Here is a 12,480-nt window from a genome sequence, read left to right as displayed (position 1 = left end):
AATACAAAAATGCTGCATTCCAAATACACACATCTGATTTCTTTTAATCCCAGCTCATTTTTTGCAACATAAATCACTTTGTTAAAACGAACAGCTAAAACAGCTGGTTTAGGCACTCTTGAAACATACAAAAATCTGCAGCTTTAGATGCTCTAAGTGAGCAATGAAAAGCACTGAGTGCAACTAGTCTTACAGAAGAGAGAGGGAAATAAATCCACTTTACCTCCAAACTCACGTCGCGGCTCCCCCGACCCAGGCCAGGCGCGGAGCTGCCACCACAGACCAACACCCAACATCCGCTGCCTTCTCCTTCAGCTCCTGCAGGCCAGGCCGCCTCAGCTCCAGAGGGGAAGTGTTGCCCCACACAATCCCTTCCCTGGCTACAGGCAGGTGCCCAACTTACTTGTGGCCAATTAAAGAAGATTAAAGAGTTAAATTTGCCTCCCAGTGAGGAGTAGCAGGGGGCAGGTAATTTGCAGCGCATAACTGATGCAATCATGGCCCTGCGAAGGGCTGCATGGGGCAGCTGTGGTGGGGCACAGCACGGCACAGCACAGCTGGGGCACACTGGCTTGTCCCCATGGCCACACAGTGCCCATGCAGAGAGCTGCCACCCCTCTCATTTTGGACCAAAGACACCCTGCGCAGCCATCTCTGCCCCCATTGTTTTCTCCTGCTGCATTTCCACCTGTCTGAAGTGGCTCACCTGTGCCAGAGCAGCTGGGGACACTGGGACAGGGCTGGGGACAGGGCTCCTTCCAGCACACACGTTCCTGTGCCACCCCAGTGACCGGCTGCCAAAGCAGCCCCAGCCCTGGCCGGGCCACATCCTTCCAGCTGGGAACATACAAAATCTCTCGGGAAACACTGGGAAGAACCCAAACCCCCATCTTCAGCCCTGTGCCCAGTGCCACCAGCAGCACTCCCCAGCAGATGAGGAGCCCTTCCAGAGGCAGCAGGAAAAGCCATCCAGGGTGTTTCAGAAATTGATTAAACTGTACCCTTATTATTTAAGTGAATAAAATCTCTAATTGCAACACTGGGGGCAAAAGATACAGATTAATTTACTACCAGGAACCCTACATGCCTCAGATTTGGGGCATTGTTGCTTTGCTCATTGGTGCACTGGTGGTCATCTGCATCCTCCTGCTGGCTCCAGTGTTGGACAAAAAGCAAATTTCAAGCCCTCACTGAGATGGACCTTCACGTGATCATTTTTGTACCCTGTCTAGTTTTTTCTCTGCTTTGGTAGATTTATTTTTTTGTTTAGCATTTGCAAACACTCTCCAGAAATCCTACAGCCATCTCTTCTTGCTGTAGACACTGAACAGCGAATCTACTGGTAAAGTCCAACTGAAGAAACTGACGATGAATCGTTCCAGCCTGCAAACCCTCTGACAATTAAATATACTGCAAAAAGGGCACAGACACATTCAGGCTCCCTATTAGGGAAAACACTCATGTGCTTAGTTTTAAGCATGTGGTTAAATCCATTCTTCTTTGCAAAATCTTTGAGACATAAGCACATGCCAAAGTGCATTCCTGAGTAAGGATGCTTCCCTGAACCGAGGCCATAATTCATTAAAACCCAAGGTGCATTTATCCTACATTTTCCCGTGAGCAGAGATGTGAAAAAAAGCGAGGGGGGAGGGGAGGGGGGGGGGGAAGAAAACAAGCAAAGAATTAATTTTTATTTGAAACTGATCTATGGTGACAAGGGGCGTTTGGTTTTGTTGAAGTAACTAGAAGTGGGAAGTATTTCAGAAGGTATCTAAATAAATCTTTTTAAAGGGTTTTCTTTTTTTCTCTCTCTCTTTCTTTCTCTCCTTTTCCCTCTAATTACCCATGTCTGGTAGTCTTGGATCTCAACCCCTTGTTATTTAAAATACATATTCATGGAACTATATTTTACAGTTGCACTGTTCTGGTTACAAAATAGCTTCTACTTTTCTAGGACATAATTTCATTTTGTTTAGCCAAGAATTCATTAAAGAAGCTATAAATAACCTCCTTTAAATATTTAGCCGTGAATAGAGGGTGGACTGGCATTGATGGCTTATTTTAGTACTAATGCAATATGCTTTAAAAAAAAAAAAAAAATCCGCATTTGAGCATGAATCAAGTTAATCATTAACACTTTCAACGTGATTCTCAGGATCCACTTAAAACAGAGATTGCCCCCTCCCAGCTGGCAAGCTCCAGGCACGGCAGGGCTGCACAACTTTCCCTGCAGCTTTTCTTTCAGCAAAACACAATTTGCTCCGTATCGTGGGGAAACGCAGCCCCACGGCTTCAGTGGGCTGCTCCCCCAGGCAGGGACCCTGGCCGGCGCCTGAGCCAGCCAGGATCTTCTGCCCATGAAACTACAGCACCTTCCCAAGCACACAGCAGAGAACGTCAGACAGAGTGCAGCCTTTTTTAAGAGTTATCTTAGAAAAGGAAGTCCCAGTGCCTCCACCTCCCTCTTAAGCACCGAGAGAAAAAAAAGTGTTGAAAAAGGGGGAGGTGGTGATTCTGTTTTAATGCATGAAGCTGCACTATGAGCTAATCTGCTGTGATCTGAGAGCAAAGGCTATGAGGGCAAGGCATCGTTATTTTAGGGGAAGGTGAGGAAAAAGCATTAGCTGATGCCCTGTTCGTGCATGGCCAAGATTTGGAAAACCAAATGCTGGTTGGTGGCTCTCGGGCTGCGTCTTTGCAAAGCCACAAAACTGCAGCCAAAGGCAAATCCTTCCCAATACCCCGCAAGTCTATTTGCCTCACTTTTGAGGCTGCGGTTTGATGATGTCAGCTGGAGAGTAACATCAGTTGAAGGTACCTCCAGCTCCCCATACCCTCTGCCAACATTTTCGCTTGTCCTTGCTCAACATATTACCCCTCTGACTGTGCTGATACAGACACGCTGAGAAACAGATTAGGAAATTTGCTAGCTTCAAAAAAACAAGCACAAATATTGAAAAAAACCCCAAACCCAGTAGTTTGGTTTTTAAACCCAGCTCCATCGCCTATTATCATCCAAGGGGTGGCCCCAACAAAAGCTGTGTCAGCACACAGCAAGAAGACACATGGCAAGAAGACAGCCAAAAGCTGCTGGGCAAGGACTCCTAAAGCCAGGATTGCTCCCAGTCAAGAGAGGGATACGCAAAAGTGTACCCCGAGTGCTGCAGTGCTGTTGCATTTTGAAATAAAGTTGAAGCATCAAGACATTTTTCCTTAGTGCTGACTCCCTCTGGGCATTCCCAAAACAATTACAATGTTTTCCGAGTATACAAAAGAACTAGAAGATTTTGTAATCAGAGTCTGAGTTTATGCTTCTCTCCTTAAGAGCATTCAATTTCCATGGACATTCATTAGCAGGAGGTTAAAACACAATGGCAGAAGAGAATGCACTGCTTTTATGTCCATGTGGTAGTAAACACTTCAAGCTAGAAATGCAAGTTCAAAATAAAAACCTCTCCGTGGTGTTCCCAAATTAGTAGTAAAGCAAGAAAAACCACACAACTTTCACAGCTTTTTTACTGAAAATTTAATTTTACAAAATACCCTTTTCCATCAAAGAAACTTCCCTGCAATGTACATGAACCCAGTGTTTTATAGATCTGTACAGTGAGATATCAGAGAGGTTTGAAAGAAGGAAAAAAACTTTTAGCAGACACCTAGTTGCAAAACCTACAACAATGTGAATACAAGTGTGTCTTAAAACGCTAAAGCAAGTAATGCAATATAATTGGTGAATCTATTTGAAATGTGAAAAGTTTCCTTAAAATGGTCCATATGGTATGTAGAACATCACAGCTGGCACAAAACTGCCTGTGTTTAGGTTTAAACACAAAAACAATGTATGTAAGGAACAGTTTTTGAAAAAGAACCCAAGTGCTGCTATCATAAGGCAAACATATACAAAGGTGCTGACAGCACACAGGGAAATTGACAAAATAAGATGAATACTCAAGTGTTCAAACACTGAACTTTTTTTTTTTTTTAATGTTGCCAATAAACGTTTAAAAGATAACCAATGCCAAATTAACATAGGACACCCTGTTAACTAGCTAGGTGTAACACATACAGTTTTACATAGTCTTAACAAATGTGAAACTAGGCATGAGTACTCCAGCTTCGGCTGGCTAGGCAGGACCTAGTTAGTCTGTTGCATTCTGGCAGCTTTGAATTTTGAAATCCTCTTTGTAGTCTCTTCTGATGCTTCAGACAAAACTTCCTCTGATTTTCTCTCCAGAATGGTAGGCAGGACTGGGTGCGCAACGACTGGGTGTGGTATTAAGGAGGGAGACAAAGGCTCCTTTTCTATAACAGTTCCGGAAAATGCCTACAATAGAAGAGAATACTCAAAATGAGCTAATAAAATGCAAATGTGAAGCTATGCCCATAAGGTCATTACCCTATATTAGCCTGATTAGGATTGTTATTTCTTTTAATCAAAAGTAAAGAAATATCTTTAAATTAATGATTGTTCCTTGCATAAGTAACCAAATTGTAATTAACCTCAAAATATAGCTTGTTCAAAGATGACCAAATGAAAGACAGTGTCTTAAAAGTACTACTTAATCTCATTCCTACGGCATAAATGATCTAAAAATTTGCTTCCTCACTGACACATGCTCAAGAAATAAAACAGCTGATGTAATATATAGTTTCATTTCGGATAAGAAATGGAGAGATTTTGCAAAGTTGGAGTATGTCAGCATTTCCATCATACGTCATATTTTATGACTTAATATATTCTAATTGCATCAAGCTGACACACTGCATACAAATTGGCAAGCACATATTTTGTTTGTTCTCTTCTCCTTACCAAATATGATCAAAAAATGGTGAAAGCAATTTATACTTTACAGAACGGCAAACTTTCTTGCAATGCTTTCTCTCTATAAAAGGTCTAATAAGAACATTTAATGTTTAAAAATGATAATTTATTTGCAGTTGATTATACGACTTAATACTCTTCAACTTAAGCTAAGAAATGAGCGTGATTCTTGGAAAACACTGGGGAAAAAAGCAACTCAGAACTACTTTTCATAAACATATTAAAGAACAAATCACCCTACTATATACTGAAAACAAATTTCTGAATGCCTAAGGACAGGGGGAAGGAGTTTACATCCAAGGTTTGATGCTCACACTGGGCACAAAGGAATGCACACCAGATTTATTAACTATGCTTAGTTCTGCTTTTTCATAACTCAGTTACCAAGAAAAACAAAGCAAAACAAACCAGCCATTCTTTTCTTGCACGACCTGCAAAAAAGCAGTGGTTTTTTGTTTTCTGCTCCAATAGCCAAAGGATGCCTAAAGCCGTGCCTGCACACAACTGCGCTGTTCTAACAACACGCTCATTTTCAAAAACAGATAAGTAACATACAACCTAAGAATATTGTGGTAAAATTAGGAAAAAAAAAAGAAAAAACATTAGTATGTTGCAAATGGTAATGGAGAAATAATGTATTTCAAACACCCACAAAAACAACCAAAAGCAAAACAGCAGCATTTAAGAAGACACGTCTAACTGAAGTGTTTTGCTCACTCTCCTTCAGTTACTTAAGAAATACGTTATATTGTAGAGAATAATCATGCCATGTTCGGGAAATGGACTGATGGGTAACATCTAAAGTGTACTTATATGTTTTTTAAAAACACAGCACATATATTCCAGAAAGTAGACAACGTGAAGTGCTAACTCTGCAGATGAATCTTCCACCATGAATCTTCACATCCTGCCAGGATTGGTCTATAGCTGTTTGTATGAAAAATTATGATAAACAATAGCTTTTCGAGGAATCCATTTCTTGTCAAAATTAATTTTTCTAAATATAGTGTTTTCATTTAACTTGCCCATTGCATTGGGAACTACTGAAAACTCAAGTTTCATCTAGTTTGAAAAAATTAGCTCAAGTTTTAACAAAATAAAAATGAAGAATACTCTATGCCATGAATTTCAGAGCAGCGGCTACATTTAATTCTGGTACTCATCCAGTCACTGAACAACTGGACATTTTTCCTTATGTCGTACAGTCTCTTTCCTTCATGATGAATCTTGAACTTTGAAATGTGTGAAAACAGATTTGTTGGTGACCACTACTGGCCCTAGTCTGGAATAGGATGAGTAGAGGTATATGGCTTCCTTCCAGACAGCAATTCCTCTGCCTTTAACAAGCCCAAATAATAACTTAGCTGATACTTATGTGGTTTAAAACTTAAAAACTCCACCTGGAAACAAGCTGTCTAGTAGTTGTGCAATACAGGTTACAGAGAATCAACTCTTCCCTCTCATCAACTATGAAGCACAGATTTTTCTCTGTATCCTGCTGTATATCCTGCAATGAAAATTTCAGGCTGACCCTACAGCCATGACAGTGGTTTCAGTAACACCGGCAAGTGGCTACTTTTATCAGATCTTTCCGAGCTTCAGGCCTGGGGGAAGCACCTGACTCATCTCCTCCCCTCTGCCCCTAGGATGTGTATGACAGAAGCTTGTCACCTGATAATGTCCTTCTGAAGCACACTAGGTAGGAGCTAGAAAATTATTTTAAAGAAATCAAACTGATGGTACAGGCAACTACAGTCATTAGATTTCTCGTTTTTATCCCTGCCAACAATCAATAATTAATTAAAAACTGTACCTCGGTTGTCCCTGAAGAGGGAGGAAGGTTTTTTGGTAGCTGCTGCTGTCCCTCCTCCTCCTCTTCCTCCAGTATGCCTTCGCTGTTGTCACTCTGAGTAGCTTCATCGCAGCTAATACTCCTCTGAACTCCTCGTCTGTCATCAAACTCAGCAGCACTGTTCTCACTGGTATCGCTACAAACACTGTTCTCTCTGCTTCGAGACTTCAAAATTGATTTACGAGGGACATATTCTCCATTCACAACATCAACAAAGACTCTAAAAAGGAAAATGTTAGCTTTAATAAACCATTTCAGGATCAGATGACAAATTTACAGTGATCTTGCTTTGTCTTTTGTACAAATTAATTATGATGTGCTTTTCCAACTTTTTCGCTGCAGAATTACAATACTGTACCTTTAGAGGCATTTTATTTACCAATGTACAAGAATCAATTCTGCAGAGCAAACACCGTTATGCTCTTTACTCAAGCATTAAGTTGGTACACTTTTTCTCTTTCAGCAGAAAACATATAGCTCTTTGAGGAGTGTTAGGAAACAGAACAGTGTGAGTTACAAAAAGTTTGAAAAAAGGTAAACTGAACGATTTTCTGGGTTGTTTCTGTAAAGAGAAACAGAAAGAAGACCACAATCATGGAAGGTTTTCTACAATGAAGTCCTTGCTAAACGTAGAATATAAAAACAAATACTTGAAACATTCATTGCACATGGAAAGGATGAAGCTTATTCCTGACAAGTGCCATAATCTTCTGCTTTCAGTTAAAAATTAAAAAAAAAAAAACAACCTAAAAATCAGCTTTTAAGATCAGATCAACACGAAGACACTTTTCAAGTATTAAGAGACTGTAAACTGATACAAGAGGCCTCTTCCTACAGTTTGCACTCCATCTCCATGACTTAAAGAAGTCAAAGGCGGGCAGGGGAGAAAGAGTGGCATTAGACAACAGTGCAAATTTTATCAAACTCATAAAGGGGGAGCCCAGTGACTCGATGAGTTTTAAGGGTGTTAACTTTTTTTCTTAACAGTTTTATTCATCAGGTACTCATGGGAACACTTGTGTTCCTTTGCAAAGCTCAGGGAGAGCACCCTGAAAGAATCCTTTACCTCATCTCCATCTCCACCAACTGTAATTACAGGATGGGTTTTAACTTTTCACACTTTGTGACACATTTTTGAAGATATTTAGGTGTTGGAATACACCGACATACAAATACAGTGTGATTTTCACAAGCACTTATCAACCAATCTAATAGGTGTCTGTGTTCACCTTTACAAACCTAAATACTTAACTCTTCCCATCACCTTAGTTTAGTGTTTTATACAATCCTCTAAGCCCAACACTGTTTCTCAAGCTGAGTGTGGGTGTTACACAGGTGAGCACCTCTTTTTACAGAGAGTATAAACAGTGGTGGACTAAAGTCAGGGAGAGACAATGCAACAGCAACTATGCAAACAAAGACCTGAGTATATTCTGAAGATACTGGAAGAAAGAGACAAAAACCAGCAGTTAGTAACTGGGAAAGGAGGGAGCATTACAAGTGATAGATCTGGTCAGTTATGTTTGAAGACAAACACAGAAGCAAATGACATGGAATTAACCAGAATACATAACAAACTGCTGTGTTGTTTTACATAGATGATATGTACTGGCAAATTTACCTCCATTTCAGAAGCTCTGAAAAACTAGATTAATGATGAATTGCTAGCTGGAAAAGGAAATTCTAAGCTCAGAATGTTTTATGGATAAGAAAGCATGGCAACCATGCAGAAGCCACAAACTTTCATTTTTAAGTAGTAAATTCAGTTCCAGCTGTTTCTTTCAGGAAATGGTAGGCTCAGTTTCATACTACAGGTGAACAGAAATGAAAAGAGAAGGTCTGCTAAGGGGAAAGCTCATGCACCAATGCTATAAATTACACACCGGTAAATGTCTGCTGGGGTTTTGATGTTAGGCAGTTCTGGAGTTGCATGGCCATTGCCATTGCTGTTCTTCCTTTTACGCTTGGCCTCTTCTTTCTTTTCACTGAATTTCAAAGTAGTATTTTTTCCTGTGTTTATTCTTACCTGAAAATTGAACACAAATGATGGTCTAGACCATAAAATCAACAATCACCAGGCTGCAGATCAACTGACTTCTGACATTCTGAAATCCAAGCAGTTGGGGACTACGAAGCATAGATAAGTTAAACAAATGTATGAATGATAACAGTCATAGTCTGAACTGTATTCTTTACTACTTACACTAGGCTGGAGCATTTCTTTGCACTAATGTGCATAGATTTTGCATATATGACAATCTGCTTATTCAAACTCTGTTCAAGAGCTGAGCTGTTCAACAATCAATTTCAAGTCAAGTAAAAAATCATTTTAAAAACTCCTAGACATGATACTACCTTTTACAGCAGCCGGAAGCCAGAACAGCAAGGTATACATCTGAAGATCATTCTTTTAATACCAGACTTGAAACTGCAGGATTTAAACAGTGGGTTTCAAGCATTCGACAAAAAATCCAAATAAATGTCACCTACAGTTAGCATTCTACATTATCTAAAATGTTCTATTTTAGATATGGTATCTATGTTTTATGCAATCTCTTGAGAGAAAGATAAAAATAATAAAGTACAAACCCTTTTAGGTTCAACAGTATGAGAGAAAAAAATAGTTGGAACAGAGTTATCCCCAACATCTATGTCATCTTCATCATCACTGTGATAATAAGTAGAGCCATTAAAATGGCCACCAAACACGTCAGAATCTGTTACTTCTTTATGGAAGTTGCCCTGAGTAATACAGTCTTCTGCTCTATATGTCCCGTTCAGATCTGTCCTCTTATCTTCTTTCTCGTCTTCAGAGGAGGTTGTATCGTCTCCATTTGTCTCCACTGTATCAGGTGACCTATGAAATGAAAAATACCTAAGTGTACTGAGGCAATTCATACTCTTGAGAGACACAGGCATACAAAATAATGAACAAGCCTGCACATAATTTTCCTTACCCAGGTACTATATTTTTAGCCAGATTGTGGAACGTTTTTTCTACTCTGTAAGAATTACTATGTCCTTTCCATGTCAACTGGAAATACCAGAACTGTGACATTCTGCCTAATGACATATGTATTGCTTTAGGATCAGAATAGATGTAAGGATGTCATTAAACACTAAATGTGCAACTCCTGCATTGTAAACGATGGATTCTCCTAGCCCGTGGGAGATGAATTTTACTTCCTCCTTTTCTATCATCTTAATGAAAAAACACTGTAATGCTGGACTGTGGTGGTTACAGAGGCAGATTTTAGCACCTCTGGCCTTACAGTGCATGCTCTGTTCATGTTCCACCCTTCTTCCACCTATTATAACTGCATCAGTCTAGTCAGCTATTGGTACTTATGGTGAGATCCTTTGCACACAAACAGAATCACACACCTACAGCTTTCTGAACTCCAAACCTGACTGTGCTACAGCAGTACCATACCTGTCAAGTTCACCAAGTATCTCTTCTTGTCTCTCGAGCTCTTCTAAGCGGGCCCACAGTTCCTCCTCTGACTGAAAATGGCCCATTGGTTTTGTATCATTTCCATTTGCTGGAAAATCTACCTCAAAAATGTCTGATACTTTTGGCTTTGAATGAGGTTTGTGAGCAGTTCGGTATTTTCCTGTGTAACAAAAAATAAGACGCAATTACTAAAGCAACTGACCAAAAAAAAAAACCAACCCAACAAAAAACATTTGGGGAAAAAACCCCACGAAGGAATTAAGGAATATGGGCAGAACATTTTCCATTTCAAATTATTGTTTAACTGTTTAAGTGAAACTGTCAATGAACCAGAGCACCAGCACAGGATAATAGTCTCCGGATGTTACAGAAATACCGAGGCAAAGCAGAGACGTTTATTTGCAAAGCAGGAGACACTGATCCTATGACAGGTTTATTACAATGTGGGGTTCTTTGCCTCTTGTGCCAAACTGTAGACTTTGATTTGCTCTGATAGATACCAACATGTGAATGTGACATTTGCTCACCGTTCCATTAACAGCACATTTTATTAACTGGGAAAACAAACCTAGTTTGTACTTTAGCTCATTTTGGACAAAGTCACCTATATTTAAAGAGCATAATCTTTTTGGTTTGGGTTGTATTTTTTTAAATTTACAATGAAGATCATTAAAAATTATCTCCAAAGTCATCTAAAAAAATCTGACCAAAATCCAGTCATTATGAAGCACGTATTTTGTTGAAAAAGACCCACTCTGAAAAGCATTAAAAAATCTGCCTTTCAGAAATAAGAAATATAAACCCCTTTAAAGCTTCAGAGGTGACCTGAGATATACACCTGTGAGTAAATGGTAGTCACCGACAAGTTCTTGCTGGCATTTAAAAGCTTTGCTATCTAGTAAAATGGTGCATCCATTGAGGATGGAGAATGCTTTTTACTGTTTGAGTGCTGTCTAGCACATAGGGAACAAACCACCTGCCAACAATACTAATGCTTTAGCCCTGCCTGTGTGAAGGGCAGGACTGCTGCTTTAATCCCCCTGCTCCCAAGACTGGCAGCTCCCAGGGGCACCGCCTGTCTCGGCAGGTTCCCAAGGGAAGTTCCCCCTCTCTGCCCATCAGCACCCCACACACAGCACTTGCACCTCTTTACAGGTGCAAGGACCCTTCCCCTTCCATCACTGCCACAAACACACCCAGCATTTTGTCTGAATAGTGGGACTCCAGTATCTCTACAGGTCTTTATCACTCTGCTTTGTGCATCTGATCAACAGTAATACAATGTCTTCGTTATTCAGCACCCTTCACATTTTTAAATCTCTATTAACCAATTGTGTGGCCATTTTTTTTTTAATTTTAAGAACTCATGGCTTAAAGATATCCTCATTCAAATACGTCAGCTTATACTTTAATCCTGAGTTAAATACAAATTCAAAAGCAACACTAAAAAGCAAACAGGTGACTGTAAGTAATGTTGGAATGAGAGTCCCCTACTCTTCCACAGGACAGCATTTTTCATCATCTCATTAAGAAAAGGCTGAAATGTATTTTACTGAGATTTGAATATAAATTGAGGTAAGCCAAGCAATCAGAGTAGCTTGTGAGGATTTAATTTGGTATAATTACAAAATTAATAAATAAAATTTCAAAGGATTAGTTAACAATCTATTTCAATTTCATTTTCAGAATGTGCCCTCCTGATTTTTTTCTGTTACCCTTCAGTATTAACCACTGACTTGACTACCAAGGTAAGCAGCAAGTGCTTCAACACGCCAGTGGTTTTCCCTCCTAATTCTAACAGAACTTCTGTCAGTCAGGAAGCCAGGTCAGACCTCAAAGACAACAGAGGATAACCACCTGCTGCTCCAACATCCACTGTGCTCACTCACTGTTACTACAAAGCACCACCATTAGCTTCATACACTAACCAAAATAAGTGAAGTATTAAAAAATGAGAGTCACCTGACTGAGATGCTCGGGATACTTGGTTTTGTCTCCCTCAGAGATACAGCCCATTTCCATGTGAACAAAACCAATTCCTGGGCTGATGAAGCCCAGCCTGCCTCAAAATAATCGCTAAATTGTTCTTTTAGCTACTTCTCTCTCAATCACTGTACAGCTTGATGCTGATATAACACTTAAGTAATCCCCATTTACAAATTTTCAGCAAAAACTGAGATGATTTCAGGGGACAATAATGACGATTAAAGTTTAGGATACAATGAAGCTGCACAAAAGTTGACCTGACATCCACATGCTGCCGTATTAACACTGTTACAATGGGATGCATTTCCCAGAATGTTACTCCTCCTATTCTGCAACAACATCTACCCATAGTAGAGACACCCCTTT

At 39.9% G+C, this 12,480-nt stretch overlaps 1 protein-coding gene across 1 annotated transcript in view; it reads right to left on the bottom strand.

Moving 5' to 3' along the window:
- Positions 1–3,502: 3,502 nt before the first annotated feature.
- URI1 (URI1 prefoldin like chaperone) overlaps positions 3,503–12,480 on the bottom strand; it is a 34,189-nt gene continuing 25,211 nt past the window's right edge. Inside the window, exons 7-11 of the mRNA XM_010166966.1 lie at positions 10,108–10,288; positions 9,264–9,531; positions 8,558–8,700; positions 6,636–6,894; positions 3,503–4,324 (exon numbers count right to left, since the gene is read on the bottom strand). Of these exons, the coding sequence (XP_010165268.1) occupies positions 4,136–4,324; positions 6,636–6,894; positions 8,558–8,700; positions 9,264–9,531; positions 10,108–10,288 (1,040 nt within the window). The 3' untranslated portion in view covers positions 3,503–4,135. The remainder of the gene's footprint in view (positions 4,325–6,635; positions 6,895–8,557; positions 8,701–9,263; positions 9,532–10,107; positions 10,289–12,480) is intronic.

Source organism: Antrostomus carolinensis, unplaced genomic scaffold (genome assembly GCF_000700745.2).
Source record: "Antrostomus carolinensis isolate BGI_N321 unplaced genomic scaffold, ASM70074v2 scaffold45554, whole genome shotgun sequence".
Lineage (NCBI taxonomy): Eukaryota > Metazoa > Chordata > Aves > Caprimulgiformes > Caprimulgidae > Antrostomus > Antrostomus carolinensis.
Note: the sequence above shows the minus strand (reverse complement) of the source record. Positions and strands in the feature narration are given on the sequence as shown.